The sequence below is a fragment of the Sceloporus occidentalis genome, unplaced genomic scaffold (assembly GCF_023333645.1).
Source record: "Sceloporus occidentalis isolate IW3139 unplaced genomic scaffold, rSceOcc1.0.p SCAF_313, whole genome shotgun sequence".
NCBI classification, from domain to species: domain Eukaryota; kingdom Metazoa; phylum Chordata; class Lepidosauria; order Squamata; family Phrynosomatidae; genus Sceloporus; species Sceloporus occidentalis.
The window spans coordinates 96,876-117,701 of record NW_028317293.1 but is presented as its reverse complement, the minus strand read 5'-3'; the positions used below and the strand labels follow the sequence as shown (position 1 = coordinate 117,701).

The following is a 20,826-nucleotide window of genomic DNA, read 5'->3' as shown; positions in this document are numbered from 1 at the left end:
CATGCCGAGTCCAGTATCTGGCTGCTCCAGAATGCCGGAAGAGAGCAGGGCTCTGTTGTCGCACAGTTCTGAGATGTCTCGGGGGGGGGGGGGGGGCAGTGTAATCAGGGCTCTTAAATATCAAGAAGCTTAGAGGTGTAAAGGAATAGGAGAGAACAGCGTATGGCCGGCAGGGGGGATCTTTCTTACTGTCAATATGAGGCATATAAGCAGTCTGGGTGCCCTGGGGTATATCACACTGCCTTGTGCATTCCCATAGCACTGGAGTAACTAAGTTCCGGCTGTCAGATTTTGGAGTGCATGGTGCCTGCTAGAGGAAAGGAGGATCTGTAAATCTGGGTATGTTTTCACTGAGTGCAAAGAGTTTAAAAAGCCAGGCTGTAGGAGGGGTTGGGAAGAGCTAAGAGAGGAGGGCTTGGCAAGCGCAGGAGGGCTGGGGCACTAAGGTCCCAGCTGGGTGTTTGGAGGGTCCGAGCAGACAGCTTTTACCTGTCGCAGAGACCATTGGCGTCGTGAAATCAGGGGACGCTGAGAGATCAGCAGACACACGCCGCGCGGAGCTTAGCTGGGAGGTCGGCTCCCTTATGGTAAGCAGATAAAGCCATTTAAACCTGTCCTGTTTATATGTGTTACCTGGGATAAATTTAGAATGGGTTGAGGTCAGGGTAAGAGAGATTCTTTACTGCCAGAGATCAGCCTCATACCCCTCATTCTAACAGCAGCGGTTTTATTATCGTATTTTATTCTTTGGTGGCATTTCTGCATTTAGTTACAAACTCAAAAAAATGCAAATTCAGGAATCAACAATCAACCTGTTTAATGATGAGGATTGGCTTGTTGCGTGAATGTATAGGTCTGGGATCTACATTGTAACCTTGAGGATGGTGGGAGTTGTAGTCCATCAGTTGCTCTAATTTAGTACAGACCCTCCAGCTTCACAGAACTAAAAATCTGCCCCAAAACACAGGGACAAGTGTGTAAGATCCACGTCATGTCCAAGCCGGCTCCCTCTGCACCATTTGTCCATCAGAATTTGTTCATATTAGATCCATGGGACCATAATCTGCTTTCTAACTGTTGCTTTTTTTATTATGAGGTGTCCGGATTCAAAGGAAAACATGTTGAAAGAGGACGCAAGTAAGATCGACTTTAAATCCAGGTAAATCCAGATTATTGAAGGAAGGAAAAAAAATCAGTGGCATAATTTTGTGTAAATTCTGCAACATTTAAGAACCTTTAAAGAACCGAATGTGGGACTGGAAAAAATCTTACATTCTGACAACGGTGGAACCTTCCACATACGTAACAGACAAAGCGTGAAATAATTCACAGAGACGTCTAGAAGTGTTTGCCGCGCTCGTAATTTGTTTTCTATGAGGGTTCTTCTAATTCTTTCTGCTCTATTATGTTTGCTTATTGCTAAGTCACATGATGCAATAGCTGACGGGGGATTGTTCAGTTCCACTACCCGAGCAACATCGGAAATCGGATTTCTTTAGATTGTATTTTAGTGGAATAACTAAAAATCTTACTTTACTACATTGGAAGGGATTTCTCTTTCTTCTTAGATTTACGCTCTGATATTTTCACCTATTATTTGGTATCCGTGCGTAGATTTTTTTTCTTCCTCTTAAAGCTATCGGTCTTGTGTCTTCGCAGGAAGGTATTAAAAACTCTGACCAAGAAGCACCCGGGGGAGCTGCTGCTGGTCATCGGAACGGGGGTGAGCGCGGCGGTTGCCCCGGGAATCCCGGCGTTGCGTTCGTGGCGCTGTTGTATAGAAGCCGTGATCGATGCGGCGGAGCAGCTGGAAGTGCTTCACCCGAGGGACGTGGCGGAGTTCAGACGGAAGGTGCAGACGGAGGGAGACCTGCTGGTGGTGGCTCACGATCTTATCAGAAAGATGTCGCCGGTAAGTTATTCGGCTTTCCCTCCTGAATATGAAGGTGCATGCAGATTATAATATAATTCATAATTATAATATAATAATATGACCCTTTAATTGCAGGATCCAGGCTCCAGATTCCGAGACTCATATAATGAATAAATTATGAATTGTACATTAATGATGCAAACATTTTTGAAGAGCACAGGTCACAATACAAAGTAACATTTATAAAAGTTTTGTTACTAAGATCAAATCAGAGGGACCTCAGATCTACTTGAATTAGATCAAAGTGCTCAGTAGATGTTCTCTGGCTAAAAACTAACCATTGAGGATTTTTATGCTCTAGCGGACCGGTGACAGCAAGCCCAGCTTTTTCCAAGACTGTCTGATGGAGGTGTTTGAGAATTTGGAGGATCACATCCAGAACCCCATGGTCCTGGAGTCTATCCTCAGTCTCATGGAGAGAGGAGCCATGGTCCTCACCACCAACTATGACGACCTGCTGGAGATCTACGGGCAGAGGCTGGGGAAACCCATGGAGTCCATCGACCTCAACGATAAAGTAAAGGTAGGTCCTGGCTCTGGCAGTTTGCACATGTGGTTACATGAGTCCTTAATCCGTGTGTTTGAAGTTGGACTTGTTGCACTTAAGTAGGTCCTATTTTTCAGATGCAGTCATTTTGATCAGTGACCTAATGCTGTGTTCGCAGGTCCTGCAGTGGGCTCGGGGCCACAATAAATATGGCGTTCTCCATATCCACGGCTTGTACACGGACCCCTGTGGCATGGTGTTGGATCCATTTGGCTATAAAGACGTCACGCAGGACACTGAGCTGATGGTGAGATTCCTCTGAAATTATTTCAATTGCTTGTTTTTTGTTTTAAAGTTTCGTCATATCTTCTATCGAGAAGAGAAAAACAAAGCAAGGCACCCGACTCCGTAAAGCACGACCGGCATAAAGTGTTTCACGCTCGCATGACTGTAGGAAGCCATCTTTACCGGTCCATGACCCAGGGTTGTAAAGCACACCCTACGACGAAATCACTGTGGCTTCTTCTCTCGACAGGAGGTGTTACAGAACTTGTACTGCACCAAATCTTTCCTGTTCCTCGGCTGCGGAGAAACTCTACGGGACCAGATCTTCCAAGCGCTCTTCCTATACACCGTCCAGAACAAAGTGGACCTCGAACACTACATGCTGGTCCTCAAGGACAATGAAGATCACTTCTTCAAGCTTCAAGCAGACATGTTGCTCGTCGGCATCAAGCTGATGTCCTTTGGGAATTCCCATAATCATTTTCCAGACTATGTGAAGCGTCTGTCCTTACAGCTGTGCAACCACAAAGCTTCAGGTAATCCAGCTTTTTGTATACAATGTTTTATGATGATGTGGAACATATTGGTGAATGTGAATATTCCAAAAGAAAACTCTATTAATCTAACAGAGATCAATAACCATTGACCAATAGTGAAGTTGGATTTGCCAATCAGAGTGCAGAACATGGCGGCTGATCTCCCCAGTTATGGCACTAAAATGCCTTGATTTCAGAGCAAATGGGACTGCAGCCGCAGTCTGTGTATTAAAAAAGAAAACAGCATGATAATAAAACGTCTGTGTATCTAGAATGCGTAATCCGGATACTTTGGTATTTTAGCTCCTAACCTTGAAATAAAATCCACAAGACTGGGAAGTAAACAGGGCTCTCGTTCTCATGTTTCCTCTGTATCTTTAGAAGCCGAGCACATCGTAGACACATCTGCGCTTCTGTTTGGTGAGTACGTAACCAATAAAGAACTTGTATGCGTTCCACTGACTGGATATTATGTACTTTTACTCATTTCCTAGCTCTAAATGCCACATTGCCCGCTCTATACACATCATGCACCCGTCCCCTTCTTTCCCACGGGCGACACAGGAGTGATGGGAGTGATAAAGGGCCATTGGAACACAGGAGTGATGGGAGTGATAAAGGGCCATTGGAACACAGGAGTGATAAAGGGCCATTGGAACACAGGAGTGATAAAGGGCGATTGGAACACAGGAGTGATGGGACACAGGAGTGATCGGAGTGATAAAGGGCCATTGGGACACAGGAGTGATGGGAGTGATAAAGGGCCATTGGGACACAGGAGTGATGGGAGTGATAAAGGGCCTCTGTATGCCTATGGAGAGATTTACGGCTACAATAGTCATTTACATCATTAACCCTGTCTGCCCTGGATCTCTGATTCATTTCATGTTATCTTAATGGATAAAATATGCTTTTTCTTTAAAAAAACAACAACAAAAAAAAACGTGGGCATTTCTAAGTTATCCCAAACATTTGAACGGTAGCATATACACAAAAATTATTTCCCACACAACATGGGAAGGTTGGGACGTAAGGGTAAAATCAGCCAATCTATGTTTATCTTTATTGTAGGTAATCACAGTTTCCCGTAATAGTTTTTTTTTTTTTTGTGCAATCTGACCTTGGATAAAGTTACAGAAACATCTGTGTTTAGGTGTGAGATAAGGAGAGGTTATCTGTCTCTTACGCTCGTGGGCCGAGCTGCTCAAACAGGAATTCTTTGTTTTTGCTGAAATCACAAACACAAAAAGCCGTCTTTAAGATTGTAACTGTTTCTTCTTTCTTTAATAAACCCGCAACATAAGTTATTTATTGCCTGCCGCTATCTGTTTGTAAGAAACCTTTTAAAACTCATTTCTGAGTTTTAATTCTTAAAAACAGACATGATTTAGCTCAACTGAATCTCTGTAACATATACATTTTTTTTTAAATCAAACAGAACAATCTGATGAAAATGGCCCAAAAAGAAAAACAGAAGAAAATTCCGTCAGCACGAGGAAAAAAGTAAAAAACTGAGTTCCGGTATGAACTATTTTATTTAGTGGGAATAAGTCGGGCCTAGAAATTCCTTACTAGAAAAAAACAATGATCATTATATACATATTACTAGACATTTTTCTGGTTGGAAAAGATGGGGGGGGTCTACAAAAATCTGTGCTGATTTTCTCTGCTGTTCATATTATATTGTGAGTTCATTTGATACTTTAAATGAAATGGTTTTTTTTTTTGTTTAATTTGAATTTTATAAAGTTTAGTGAACTTTTGTTATTGTTTAGTTTGTAATTAATATGTTTTGCCCCCCCCCCCAATGAAGAAGAATGCATATTAAAGTGCTCTGCGAGTAACCTCTCTAATATGCATTTTTCCAAAAAACACAAAAACAATAACTTTCCTGACCCTGCTGCAAATTTTCCTCCGCTCCAACAGTTCTTCCCACTGATTGGCTGTTTGAAGTTGTCAGTCAGTGGTAGGAAATCAATGGGGAGCACTTTCCTGTCACTTGTTGACAGCTTAAGCAGCCAATCAGTGTCAGGGAAATACTCCCGTTGAACTCAATGGCAAGACTTTATACAGACCCTGGCAGCGTTCACCGGAGCCGACTGAAGGTAAGTGCATCGCATGCAGGGAAATGCCTCCGCCTGCCAGGGCAGTTAGCTGGGGGGTGGGGTGGTAAAAGGGGCAAATGCATTTGCGAAACAGAGCACTTGAAAATTTAGAGGCCGTGCCTATCATATGCATTAATGGCCGTATAGTAGCTGGAGTGTCCCTTTAACTTGCCTGCCCCTCTGGTAAATAAAGATTACGGAGGAAACTAAAATGCATTTTATTTATTTGCAGATATATTGGACGCTTTTGATGCTGGATCAATAAATCCAATATGACTGTGTCTAACCAAAGTGCCGTTCCACAAGGACCTCGGTGAATGTCCTTATGATTATAATTTTTTTTTTAATGCGTGGAAATCAGTAATGCTTATATATAGGCAATGTGCGAGTTTAAGAATCATGTGGCGACATGTTCAGGCCGCAGACAGACCACTGTTCTAAACGCCGGGCCGCCTACCTCAGGAAGGGAACGTTAACGCGTATGTTTTTATGTATTCTGGATTGTAAGCACTGTGACATTTTTTTACAGAAGAGGACGTAGAAGAAAATACAACTTGTTTGAAGTTTTTAAAAAAGAGATCTGACAACTTTTTAAATTGGCCCTTTATATATTTGAAGACAGTATAAATCGCTATTGTATATGGACAAGGTGAAATCGGCGGGCGATTTTGTGTGAAAACAACCCATTTGGGGGCCGGCAGCTGGAGTATCTTTAACGGATCCACTTGACAATTTACATGTCATGCAACAGATACAAGAACGTACCGGCCTTAAAACAATCTGCTTTTGTAAATCTTGGGGGAAAATGGGAGTACAAAGACTAAAACACTCAAGTTCTGTTAATGTGAATATCTTACGCTGTGATAGGAGGACAATTAGGTTCCATGAACGTGTCCCCCCTTTGTTTTTACAGGAATGGGTCTGTTCACTGTATTGAATTTCGTTCACATCTCCTACTGTCTGGGTATGAAATTTTTTATTTAGAACACGGCCATAACGATACAGGTTTCATTTACACACTAATGTATTTGACATTATGCCGGAACCCAAGAGGTGTGTATATATATATATATATATATATATATATTATATATATATGCAGACTTTTGCAATGAGGGGTCATAATACTGTTGTTAAATGCCAATTATGGTTACATTGCGTAAAGATGACTCTTTAATTTGTAGGGGTGAGGTTTGGGTTTAGTGAATGTGTGATGTGTATAATAGGGAGCTGAGACACAAATGAACAATTTCAGACCAGCTACTTTTGATCAGCGAGCGATGATGCTGAAGGAATACTGACTTTATGAGATATGCCATAAGGCTAACCACGAAGGGCTGCAAAATACATGGTATTTAGGAAAACTGAAACTGATTTTTGTATAATGGTTTTGTTCACGTCTATTACCCCGCTTCTTCCCAGCATAGAGACCAGCCGTACCATATTTAGTCACAGTACATCGGAGACCCCGCACAGCCACCTCTTAGCATCTGACTATTTTTAAGCACTAGAAATACAGAAAGGGAAGCACGGCCATTCTGATGCTTCTGAAATGACCAATCTAGACATACAGCAAAACAAGGAATCGGCGCACAATCAGCAAATACTATTTAAAATCACCTATCTAGGGCCATAAATATTGGGCATTGTCACACTACAAGGGCATGTATTTCTTAGCTCGCCACTACATCAAAGTACCCCAATTCTGGCAAGTCCTATCTAACCCTAACATGGCTACGTTGCTTACCATGGAGCCGAAACAGTGGGACTGCACGTTTAACCCACTGAGACTCTCCTGTAATTTAAATCCCACTCTGGACACATCTCTGGCAGGCTAAGCAATATATAGCCATATAACATGAAGGAATCCCCAATATGTATGCGTTAGATATGTGCTATTAAATAGTATTTGCTGAGTGTGCGCTAATTCCTTGTTTTGCTATTTTTAAGCACTAAGACAAAGTATTTCTACACCAGCAGCATTTTTAACTACGCATAACATAACCCGCCGTTACAGATCCCCAGCAGCATTACCTTCCCTAATTTAGGGTAACCTTTTCTGTTCCAGGCATATGTATATATAAATGCCAAGTAGTGATCATTTTACTACCATTAAAAAAAATGGCTGCCCATGTTACTATGCACCAGAGCAAGCTTAAGAAATAAAGTTGTAATGTTTACATTTTGCAAAGTGCTTCTAACACAGGGTATCCCAATGTATAGCTGTAAAATAAATCATTTTGTAGTCTAAACTTCGTCTTGCTTAAATAAAAATCATTGGCTCGTTTCTTGCCGTGTCAGTTTTTTTAATTAATTGCCCCAAATAGAATGCATTGCATTTGACAGAATCTGATATATAGAACATATAGATTAATAGTGATAGTTACTGGGTCTATATTTTTTGTTTAGTCTCCTTTTCTGACATTTGCTGATATTGAGGTCATCAGGAAAAACAGGCAGAATAAATAGGCAGGATGGGTCTGACTTGCCGTCAAGGTTTTCATGTTTTCAATAACACCCTATTCTACTCTACTGTTTCCTTCGGGTTGAAGCTGAAGGTCTTTGTCGGCAGACCTAATTTGCAGCAGAAAACATCAAAGAGATGCATTATGCCCGATAAAGCTGAGCGTGCATCTCTGTGATGCTTTTCTTCTGAAACTGGCTCTACACGACAGAAACAGGACCTCCGGTTCTTCAACACGCGTGTAGCAGGCATCAGCAGCTAAACCACAGCAGCGAAAAGGTTAACGGGAACAGAAAAGAAAGAACGTGCCATTTTCTCTGGACTTTATCTCTGAACGAACCATTTCCTTAATGCTCTTTAATTTCAGAACGCATATAACACCGTGTTTGTTTATGACACAAAGCTGTTAAATCCATTTAACTGCATAAATTGTTATTCGCTTCATAGATCCGATTCAAATTATTAACACAAACTTATTTCAAACGTTGAAAAATGCCAAGCCACAAAACATGTGACGCGCTTATTTAAGTGCTATAACTGCATCACCAATCATATACTAACCATGTAACTACATAACATTTATATGGGTCAGATACCACTTTGGAACGGAGGTACAGAAATGTACTCCTTTCCGTCGCTTTCATCCTCTTCCGCGTACACGGTGAGATCCAGAGTCAGAACAATGCTGTAAATGTATTCGTCTTGCTAAGAAAATAAGAATAACCAATATTAAGATGGATTGCAATGGAAGGGGCCGAGAAACACAAACACAGAAAGATGTACAGCTTATGCTATTGTCAGAACAGCCTCTGACGTGTGGGCACCGCACAGCAAAGATGTTACTTTTTTCATTAATAAAATTAACAGTTACTATGTTATTACAAGAAAAACAGCATGCAAGACATTTGGTATGGTAAAAGACATATACCGGGCCGGCAGAGACATGGGCAGCTGATAATAACCTGCAAATGCACAGTGTTATGGGCGTTCAGGGTCTCAAAGAGTGTCACTATAGGGTATAAACCCCTTGCACCTCACTATTATTTTCTTAGGCTTTTTAGACACAGGGGCTTACGATTGTAACTTAGTATACAGATGTCACAGCTGCCAGGATTGTGATGCTGACAGAAGCTTTGAAACCCTAAGTTTTGTGACGACTGCGCATGACACAAAGTCAGGAGGTCCTCGAAGTTCTACACAATTTTTTAGAAAGGTGGAAAAGTTTTGCAGTTGGGTAAATCAACTTTCTGACATGCACACGCTATGCTACTTACGCCACGCTGCAGACAGCATCTGCTTCACCTACCTCCGTGCAGACTCCGATTAACGCGTCGGCTGTGGAATAAAACTCTTCCTTCAGAGAAATCACCACCATTTGCAGGTGCTGCCGGGACTGCTCTCTAATATAACTTGTCACCTAAAAGCAGAGGATTCTGTTTTACTGGTCTGTTTGACCCGCTATTGCTAAATTTGGGGTTACCAATGATTAGTACATAATAGCAGCCAATCGGGAAAGAAGCCCAGGTTCATGTTGGGCCAAGAGAAAGTTGATCTAAGTGTAAATGCATGACATGTATATCTGGAACGTGTTTTGGTCACATTTTGACAGTTTTTTGGGGTTCTACACGCTCACCCTAATATTTTGGTGCTATTGCTAAGTAGTAACTTACTTTCCCAATATTGGTGTTATCCAAAGCAGCATCAACCTCATCTAAAATGAAGAACGGGGCTGGACGAAAGCTGCAAGTAATAAAAATATACTCTTCTTATTTGCTTTGTTTTTTATTAAACACAAAACGATCACCATATGTGCATTACATAGAAAATTTCAAAAACAAGTAATTGTACAAACCCCCAGTATGCTTTATATGCCTATATTTTAGGCAAAGGGGTTGCATTTTCCAACAATATAGCCTTTGGGTGACCTTCCACGCCGGTGATCACTTACTTGTAACAGACACGACAGCACGCTCACCTGTGAATAGCAAACACCAGGGCCAAGGCGGCCACCGACTTCTCCCCGCCGGATAAATTGTCCATGGGCATAAAGCGTTTGCCAGGAGCTACACAGTTATAGCCGATTCCCTCCAGATACGGCTCTTCTGGATTCTCAGGACTTAGAAAGGCCTAAAAACAGTATTTGTCAGCAGGAGTCTGTACTATATAAAAATAAAATCCAGACCTTTCATGTCATATTTTACACAAATGCATATTATATGTTCTCTAAACATGCTCAGTTCCTACAAGGACGCAAATAATACAAAATGTTTGGTAGATTATTTTTGTTGTCCCTTTTTGTTGTGTGATGGTAACCAAATCCTCTGCTTAACTTTAACCACAGGCAGTGAGTTTAATTTAAACATGCAAACCTGAGCGCTGGAATTCCTGCAGAGCTGCTTGTAGATTTGGTCGATAGCTATAGAAACATGCTCAAAACACTTGTTAAAAAGCTCATATCGCCTCTGTTTCACCTGCTCAAATTCATGCCTACAAAGCCTTGCTTTCATTCTGCTGGCCTCAAAAGCTACAAAAAACAAACAGGGTAAAGGATGCTATGGAATTTCAGTCAAGAAGGAGGTAAAAATGTGTTGTTGTGTACTTAAGGATATGATGTAATCCTGTAGTGTTTGTGTCCTAGTCCTATATTCACACATAATGAATGGAAACTGGGTTGAAGGCCATGCGTGTGTTTTGTATGTACGTGAGCTTTTTACACACGCCTTGTTGACAGTGAGTAGGAGAAGTGTAGTGGTGGAAAGGAGTAAAACATTTATACAGAAGAATAGCAAAGATGAAAATAAACATGCGTGTATATAATATTTACCATCTGCAGTTTCTTGAAACTTTTCCCTGATGTTATTTAGTTTTTCGAGAGCTTTTAAGTTGGGTGCAGATGTTTTGAGTAAAGTACTTTCTTGTGTAATGGTTTCCTGATGCAATTTCATGAGTTCAGCAGCTATGTCCTTATCAGCTGTTAAGTTCTATTAAGGAAAGAGAGACCCAATGTTTTGGCATTTCATGTAAAACATGTTTCCAGGATGGTAGCCCACTAGCAAAAGTGGTAGAGGGTAATACAGCGAAGGGATTTAAACATGCATGGGATAGACATACGGCTCCTGAATCTAAGACGAGACCAACGACTGATTAAGGTTTGAGTCTTTACAGCAGACTAGACGGGGGCTGAATGGGGCTCATCAGAAGGAAAATTCCATTTTTTTTGTTTATTCCTAAAATTTGTAACCAATGAGAATGGTATTAGCTTAAGACTGAGAATTGGTTTCATTAAATCGAGCGAATTAAACAATTACTCAAAGTAATATTCCCCACAGTGCAGGATAACTGACTCTACCTTTAGATTATCAGGAAGCTCGCTGTAGTCTATGAGAATGTTTCCTTCTCTTTCGTAGATATCTGCAGTTTCTTGTGTACCTTCTGTTTCCAGCTGAGGAAATATTTAAAATCCAGCAGATGGAAGCTTACAGGATAACACATTTCCCATATTATGAATGAACATTACAAGGCAGATTTCCAAAAATCATATACCTCACCTCGATCTCTGTGATATCATCCAGCGAGCCTGCGAGGAGAGTTACTCCAATGTTCTGTACTTTGCAGTCCAGAAGCAAGTTGTGTCTTTCCAGTTTTTTCCGCTCCAGTAAGCTTTCAATTGCCATAGATTCCTTCTGTCTCCTTCCAATCTCCCTATTCAAAGCAATTTATTTGGGGGAAAACAACTTATTTTCATACTCTTACTTTCTCCTAAAATGTCTAACATCTCTTTAATACCCAACTTTCCCTCTTTGGGTTGCCAAGTGCAATAACCTTTTTAAGTTTACCCCACATAGTCACAACACATAAATTACTGTGAGTTCAAGTAACACATCATGGAAGGGGGCAAATGCAAACAAGGGGATTCTATTCAATCCCCCTATGCACTTTCACAGAGGACACCAGTTATCATATGCATTAAAGTGTATTTGTTGGCTGGAGTGTCCCTCTAAATCTGTAAATCTACACTACCAGAAACCTCTCAAGAGCGAAATCAACACAACTATAGGCCACAGATTGCTAAACACGGCCAACAATGACTGCACCAGTTTCTTACCCTTACCAGAGTTCAGTTTTTCCTTCTTCGCATCCCTTACCTGTTTAGATTTAAGAGTTCCTTTCGTGTTTCATCCACCAGCTTCTGTGCATCTGCGAGTTCAGCTTTCTTAAGAATGAGCACATTCTTTAATTGTTTCTGTTCTCTCAAAGTCTCATCTACCACAGCTAAGACTTTTGCTTCCTCCTAAATTGGATCAGAATATCGATAGATGGATGGATGGATAGATAGATAGATAGATAGATAGACTTTCTTGTTTAGGCCGAATCGGGATTCTTATTATATTGATCACTGGGATAGCTACTTGCCTCTTTTAGCTTGACAATTATTTCTTCTTCTGCAGACACAGCCTCTTGTAACTTCTTCATATTCCTCACTTCCTTTTCAAGTTGTCCGCGGCTGTATTCAAGCTGGATTCCTAAGCGGGTTTTCTGATTTTCAAACTCCAGTCTACATGAATAAAAAAGCATCATAAGACTGGAGAGGATGCCATAAATTCAAGTGGTTACAGTTTTTTAAATCCATGGGTGAAATTGCTAACCCTTATGATGGGGCCATCTCAAGAAACTTAAAGTGAGACAATCAGCTTGAAAATCCTTGCTTCAGGTAGATAGGAGGTTAAGGTTACACAAACAAACTGATTATCACTACATCAAAGGGGTGAGGGAGTTTAAATTTTATAAGTAAACTAATACATTGACTCCTTCATTAAATAAAATGGGTTTCACGTAAATATTATCCCTAATTAAGTCATAACGAGCAGGTATATGTTTTTTTATCAATTATCTAGCAAACACTCCTTTAATGTAACAACATGCAGCGTTAAACGCACACTGGAGATTATGTAGAAAAAATGATTCTGAATCAACCCATGGAATGAGCCAATCACTAGGAATTTTATTTGTGTTGGTAAAAGTTTGTACCAGAATCAACTTTTATACATAAACCCCCATGTTAGTACAAAGCAACGCAAAAGAGTTAAAAGAATACATTCCCTGCTAAATTATGGTTATCACAAATAAGGAAAACTGATTTTGTGAAACATAAAATGATTCAATATTGTGTTGCATGAAGTTGCCCAGAATTACATTACGCATGGATTCAAAGCAAAGACCTTTTTTTGTCAGTTTCCTGCTGTTGCTTGACGTGTTCCTCCTCATACTGACGAATGTTAGACACTCCAATCTCCTCACAAAATTCTCTGAACACTCTATCCTCGACCTTTCAAAATACAAAGCAGGGTACAGTAAAGAGCTGCACATGATACCGGGCATCAAATAAATGGAATATTTGGCACTGAGAAATTCCCCGGTGTCACACGGATATATCCACCTTATTCATTTGTTCCTGAAGATCTTCGATTTTCACTGTTCGGGTATCGAGCTCCTCTCTCAGCATCGTGAGCTGTGATTCACAGTTTGCCAACTCACTTTCAAGCCTTGATTTTTCCTGCCAGGGATGACACGTTTAGTTTTTTGGAATCTATGTCAATGTTTAGCCTAAATAAATGTAGATGTCTAATTAAAACAAGAGCTGTTGATGCAACTTCCTTTGTAGAGATAATTCACTACCTAAAAAAATTGTGCAACACCTTTCACCATCACTGAGAAACTTTAAGTAATTCAATTTCTTTCCACCTTTGTTTTGCACCATTTGAAGCATTTTGATTGGTAATACACAAATGCCAATGGGAATTTTTCCCTTAAATATATTTTTAGTAGAGTTAGGGTTCAGGTTATGGACCTGGACTGAATTAATTTCTGTAGAGTTCTGTAGGATTCCAGATTTGCAGATTCCTGTTCCCTGGTATGAAAAACATTACTTATATTAAACTGTCATCAGAAATTAATACAATTACTTTGAGAAACGTGAATGACAATATAAATTAAATTCATGAAGAAAATGTCCTATAGATTATCTTCCAACCCACAAAGAAAAGTGTGAGCTTTTACCATTAAGGAGCTGGCAAGTTTTTCCTTTTTAATCACGTCCAGTTCACTTTGGGAATATTTAAGACGAGTCTGTGTTCCTTGTAACTGGGCTTGAAGCTGCTTTAAATCACTCTCCTTTCGCCTTAATTTCATAAGTTCCTAGGAACATTTAAGACACAAATAAGAACAACCACAAGCTAGTGTGCCATACTGCCCCCCCCCATGGATGTTTTATTCCATAAAGGAGAAAAAATAAAGCCATTTACCTTTAGGAGAAGCTGCAGCTAACCACACACTCTGTGCCCCACTATTTGTCTCAGGTTTGGTTGCTTAAAGCAGTCAGTCACTGGCAAGAAAGTACTCAGACTAAAGTCAATGGGAGCATTTTCAGTGCATTAACGTGGGGGGTCTCATTAGACCTCGTGGAAGTTTTGCTTGAGCCAGCGCTGAAGATGACTGGTGGTAAGCATAGCTTGTGCACACACAGGCATGCAGGAGATGTGTTCGGCCTAACACTTCTCCTGCAAGCCAATGAATTGCAGGTGACATATTAATAGAAGGGGCTCTGATGAATCCCTCCATTAGTTTGCACTGGAAAATGTTAATTTACAGTATATTTTGAGTGTCCATTTAATTGCAACTTGTAATTCCCAAAAATAAGTAATTTGACTTTTGAAAGTTACAATGTAATTCAACTTCTTTGGCAGAATACTTCCTCCGTACCCTGTGCTATAGATTAAATTATCTGTCGTAGACCCAAAGCTTTGAGGGTGTTACATGCAGCCTGCATCACAAAGAATGGGCACAAGGGGGCACTATAAACAAAATGAAAACAAAAAAAAATACTTGGCAAAAATACTACGTCTTTCGTTATACAGAGTTTTGCCGGCACGATTGTAAAATACACACTAGACTTACTCTGAGCTCATTCATCAATGCATCTTTTTTCTCTTTTAATTCGTTTATCTCTTTTTCATCCCACCGTTTTGCTTTGAAGCGTAAATCGCTCGATCCTCCAGAAATGATGCCTGACTTTAAAAACAATGTTCCATCAAGGGCAACTGTCTGTAAAAAAGGTAATATTTCATATAGGTAACATGGTGGGTCGATGAGGGAAACAAAAAAAAACATGTAAATACAAAAAAAAAAGTAATGCATTTCTTGCATATAGAGATAATAAGGAACATACACCAGCACCTTTATGAATGCACAGAAAGGTGTCCCATAAGTACTCACTTTTATCCTTTCAGGGCCATCAAATGCAATATGCCTGGCTTCCTTCACTGTTTCACACACCAGCCCGTTGCCACAGACAAACTGAATCACTTTCTTTAGTGAGGTGGTTGCCGTTTGGATAACATCAATCATCATTTTGGATCCTTTAATTTCCCTTAGCTTTTCATTTATTGGCTTTACCTAAAACAATGTACAAAGGTTTAGAATCTATATGAAATTATATAATTCTCTCATGCTATGCTAACAAATTAATTATTACACACACCAGGCTGGACACATAATATTTTGGTGATAGATACAGTTATACAGAGGCCATTGACTGCTCTGGACACTCGAGATTCAGTCTTAGGCTGTGGTACTACTCATAGAGAATGAAAACGAACATTGTTTAACTAAACACCATGGAGACAAGGGACAAAGATAGAACTAATGCACCAAAAAGTAATTTCTTGGGTTTCACTCAAAATATAATCCAATCTACAATTACAGAACATTGTGAGAAAACAGAGATAAATATTACAATAAGTACTAAAAGATGCTGTCAGCGTAAATTCAAGTAAGGGAGACATTTACTGCATTAAAAACTTTTAATCTTCCTTTTACCAAATGCTTTCAAAACATACCATCACTCGCTTTAATGTACTAACGTGCTATGACTTCAACGTTGGTGCATTTTAGAATAAGCACTTACATTCAAGTAATCCAAGGACAAAAAGGTCTCAGGCTCTGCTCGTTCCTCCTTGAGGAACCTGATGCAATCTCTTGCAACCTTCTCGGTAGACACAACAATGGCGTACATATATCTGCCAAGCACCTTGGTAATGGCCATCTGGTACTTCTTATGAATTGGGTGGCACAGCTCGAATAACCTGCCAAACTTAAACAAGGGAAAAAAGGAAACACTTCAATCTATTCTATTTGATGGGACAGAAATGCATTAATCTTCCGATAAAGGAATATACACATGTGTAGATAGTTTGTGGAATGTGTCATTATTATATGGCTCCATAAAGGCATTAGGGATAGTAAGATAGTAAGAATTGGCTTGCCAATTTACCACGGCATCTGGGTACATTCTTTTCATGCTCTCTAGAATTTCCGCTTTCATCTTCTGACGCTTCCCTTCGTGAAAGTCAATCCGTGCGTTCTGCAGTTCTCCCACAATGCCGTTCAGTTCCTCATTGACTTCTGCCATTCTCAGTTTTCCTGATTCTATTTCGTTTATAAGTTGCTCCTCTTGTTTTCGGTTTTCAACAAGAGATGAACTTTAACCAAAATGAAAGTGCTTGAGTGACATAGGGCATAGAAGCTCCTGATACAGGCTGATGCACAAATTATTATAATAATGTAAATTGTATTAATTATGAGAAATTATGAGAAATGTGAAAATGCATATTTAAGTACTATTAAAGTACTGCTACAGAGCAGCAGTGTGTCAACCTTTCCATGCTCCTGCACTGAAATTAATGTGAGTGCTTTCTGTGCATGTGCGGAGGGTCTCATTAAGCCCCTTTAGCTCTTGTGCATTAAAGTACATAAGGTAGCTGGAGAGTCCCTTTAAGCTTGCAATTACTGACAGCAGAAAATGATAAGTGGAAATATTACATACATGCATGTGTTAATGTAATCCTCCAACTTCTCCATTCGCTTTTTGTGATCTTCAATTCGTTCCTCTATATGCCTTTTGTTTGCCTGTTTTTCAGAGAAAAATTACAATAAGAAACAGCATTTTATTTAGGTCAATAACCAATCCAGCAGCCATGTGTCAGGATGTAAAATTCAATATAGTATATATACAGTTTCACATTGGCTTCTATGCCAGCCCTGTAGTAAGAATTGCTGCCAAGGCCTTAAACCATTAACCTGCACTTCTTTCTGCCTCCTCTGGTCGAAAATCAGCTTTTCCTGGTCAGCACGTTGTTCCCACTGGAGTTTTTCTAGTTGTTGCCCCAACACTGCACTTTTCTTCCTTGCTTCTTCCTTAAGCAGTCTGTACTGATCCAACTGCAAAAAAAGAAACTGGGATATAAATTTCATATTTTCTGCCCTATACCTAGTAATGCAGGTTCCAGACCTGTAATACAGACAGACATCTTTTCTTGTGTGTCTCTTTTCTTGTGTGATGCCAATGCTACCTTGAATAAAACGGAATAGTTTGCATAATAATTAATCTCTTATTAATCCATTTTGATTACCTGGCTTTCTGCCAGCTCAACATCCCCATGTCTTGTCTTCAGATCTTCTTCTACCTTCTTTTCAAATTCTTGCCAAGCTTTCTGAATGTCCCCCACCTCCTCCTCCAACTCCCCAACGTCCTGCTCCAGCTTAACATAGCGCTTTTCATTGTTCTTCAAAGATTTTTGGGTTGTTTCAATTTTTTTCAAGTGGTGGGCTGTATTCTCTTTTGCTTTAATATACTGAGGTCTTGAGTGATTCAGCGATATTTCTTTGGCTCTTTGGGAACAAAATAACACTCAGTTAGGATGAATGAGGAATACAATCATGCACAATCATAATGACTTATTATTAAACATATACATTTCTTGGTTTTGTCCATGATGTTTTACGGAGCTACTCACTTGATTTCATTTTCAATTTGTTGCAGATTTCGGCTTAGTCTCCCGAGCTCCTTTTTTTCATTCTTGAGGGCAGATTCAGAAATGGATAGCTGCTCTTTCTGGCTGTTAGTATCAATATTTTTTTCTTCCAAGGACTTCTCTAAGGAGTCAATTTTGCGTTCATTGTGAAACAGCTGGAAAAGTTGGAGCTGTGCTTTACTTTGCTTGAGCTGCTTGCTGAGCATCTGGTAATGATCTGCCTGTGACGAGAAGCAGTGCAATGTAAGAGCGGGAACTATTAATATAATGGTTCAAAACAAGTAAACCCTTGAAAATAATGTCATAGTAGAATGAACACCAGTCTGCCTACAACTACAAATTATGTTAGACGTTAAAGGTCTTTAGACAGTTTACAGAGAATTTGCCGGTAGATTAGCTCCATTCGGCCCAGTCTAATCTTCCTGTTTTTTCTGCTGTAAAAACCTTAATCACTCCTTGATCCTGTTTTAGATTCGGAAGCCATAATCCTATACCATGCATGGATTGGGCAAAAATTAAATGAAAAGAATAAAACCAAACAGTGATATGTATTGTAGAGCAAGAGAGCAAATAAGGCAATATGGGACCAAATACAACAAAAGAGCATAACCTGAAACAAATGTACCAACCTCTTCCTTCTCTAGCTTGGCTTGCCTCCTCTCCACTGCAACATTTTTCTTCTTATTATAAATAAACTGGGCATCTTCATCCGCCTGCAGCATCAGTTTCCTCTTCTTCTCATATTCCTCGGCTAACTCCCACGAGTTGCTTATTTGTTCAAAGAGACAGGTTCTCTCTTTCGGTTTCTTCATTGCAATAGATTCAACTTCACCCTGGCATTACATACCATTAACAACAAATTACTTAGTATTTCACTTATTTGTAAAGCATGGGGAGTTTCCTTGGTGCCATGCAGTGGGGGTAGGATAAAATCCAGTAACATACTGCGATTCTCCAGTCTCTACGGGCAGTGGTTAAAATACGAAGATGGTACTATAATTACAAGACATTATTTTGATTGTTCAAAAGCTGCCCTAAATTTGTGAAAAACGAACACTTCAGACATATGGAATTTGGGGTATTATATTTGTAACAGAAGTATTTACAGAGGTCCCCGTTAATACGTAAAAGGAACTCCATTGCAACCCTTATTTTAGTACCAGTGAGGCTTCCAAACAAACAAATGTTAGACACACGAAATGTACCTGAAATACTAAACAATTCCGGGCTTTTACAATTATTCCAATTTTCTCTAGTTCTAAAATGTATGCCGACCGTCTTAATATTCTCTCATTAAATCGGTATTCAGAAGAGTTCCCTAGAAAGACAAGTTTCCATTACTTTAATAATTACATTTAATGTGCAAGTGAACTTTGGGGAAGCATAAGTATATCTGGGTCTTTCGCTGGACATTACTTTATCCCAAAACCCAAAGACGCTTCTGTTCCTCCATACCAACAATGATTCTTGAAAACGTCTTCTCTTCTCCATTATCCTCACAGTAAACCAAATGAACGCTTGCTGTGGAAGAAACTGGCTTCCCGATGTTTGCTCCGTGGATCAGCTCCTTGATGCCCTTAACTCTAAGGTTTGACGTCTTTTCGCCCATTACAAAACTGAGCGCATCCATCAGATTTGATTTTCCTTTAAATTAAAAATGGCAGATATACACAATTATTGCACAGATAAGAACATATGCGTGTGAACCGGGATAGGATTAGTGGGATTAGAGGTCCTTCATCATGGGGCACAAATGGCAGAGTGGATGCCGGTAATGATTAGTGTTGCAATGGCAGAGGATTCAGTTTTGGGGCAATGCGGTCAGTGATGATTGGGGGGCACTGGGCTGGATTTGCACCCTGATTATGTGACATCCGGGCACTTAGGTCTATATTGATCATGGAAGGTCTGCAGTCAGGCAAGAGCGGGGCATTTACGTGTCCACTTACCGGTCAGACCCTAACTGCAGCTTTATAAATATATATATATAATATATATATAATATATATATAATATATATATTATATATATATATATTATATATATATATATAATATATATATTATATATATATATAATATATATATTATATATATATATATATATATTATATATATATATATTAAAGTAAAGCAGTTCCTAACTATGGGGCAGTATGAAGGGGTATCAGTAATGATGCTGTACTGAAAGTAATCACCCCTTATTATACCCCCCTTATCATCATTTGGGTTGCCTTTTCTAGGCCATGGCGCGTGAAGTAATTGATCAAGTCTGGAACCGCCATAATTCTGCCAGCAAATCAGGCACTGGTGGCAGATTTCCAATATGAGGGGGTAATGATTTGGGTACTGGGGAGGGTGAGCACTCATAGGGTTAATGGGTCATTTTTTTGGTTGAGGGCTCAATTAAGTTTTAGGCACCTACCCCCCAACATTTCAGATGCCCAAAGAGGGGCATTTTTGTTTTAGGGGTTATGTTTCAAGATGTAGCTCGGGGCAAGAATTTATGTGACTTTGCGCCCTATTGCTGAGTATTTGTGTAACTGAGTGGGGCATTTAGAAGAAGAATAATGGGGTTTTATTTACCCCGTTTAATTTATAAAGCCGTTTCCTGCTGTTTCTATACACATTATTGGGGTTTTTAGGGCTGTAGAACCCTGCGATCCCTTCATACCCAGCAAACATTCTGACCTGCTAGAAAAGAGGGGCATCAGGAGAGGAGAGAGGGGCATCAGGGGAGGAGGGGGGATTCAGAAGAAAGACTAAGCAAACTATACAGTGGCACTTGGCAGGTATGGTCAGGGCTCCTGGGTCACACCACCTCAGGCTGTCATTACCTGAGCCATTGGGGCCAATCACACAGTTAAACCGTTGGAAGGGCCCAATGAGCTGGCGACCTCGCCATGACTTAAAATCCTCCAGCACCAGCTGCTTAAGGTACCCCATTACAGCTCTGTGTGTTTATATTTGCACTGAGGTAATTAATTTTAGCCGGAGTTCCCCTTTCCCTCTCCGTCGCTTCACTCGTTCCCGCCTAAAGTCCCTCAGAGGCGGTGACATCATCACCGCGCGTCACGTGATCATCCTGCGCCAAGGATCGGGCGCGAGTTCTCGCGACAGTGGCCGCGCGACCCTGGTCTCCCAGCAA

The 20,826-nt window shown here is 40.1% G+C and overlaps 1 protein-coding gene across 1 annotated transcript; it reads right to left on the bottom strand.

Moving 5' to 3' along the window:
- Positions 1-2,199: 2,199 nt before the first annotated feature.
- On the bottom strand, positions 2,200-20,624 carry LOC149274874 (structural maintenance of chromosomes protein 1B-like). The gene is given in 26 exon segments (XM_089505144.1): positions 2,200-2,230; positions 8,436-8,515; positions 9,117-9,227; positions 9,481-9,550; positions 9,786-9,937; positions 10,180-10,334; positions 10,635-10,791; positions 11,160-11,252; positions 11,359-11,512; positions 11,956-12,101; positions 12,224-12,365; positions 13,030-13,136; positions 13,248-13,364; positions 13,868-14,005; positions 14,765-14,911; positions 15,083-15,262; positions 15,774-15,959; positions 16,140-16,347; positions 16,692-16,774; positions 16,946-17,086; positions 17,278-17,536; positions 17,662-17,900; positions 18,309-18,512; positions 18,885-18,997; positions 19,135-19,323; positions 20,516-20,624. Coding segments are annotated over 26 exon segments (3,711 nt in total).
- Positions 20,625-20,826: the final 202 nt, after the last annotated feature.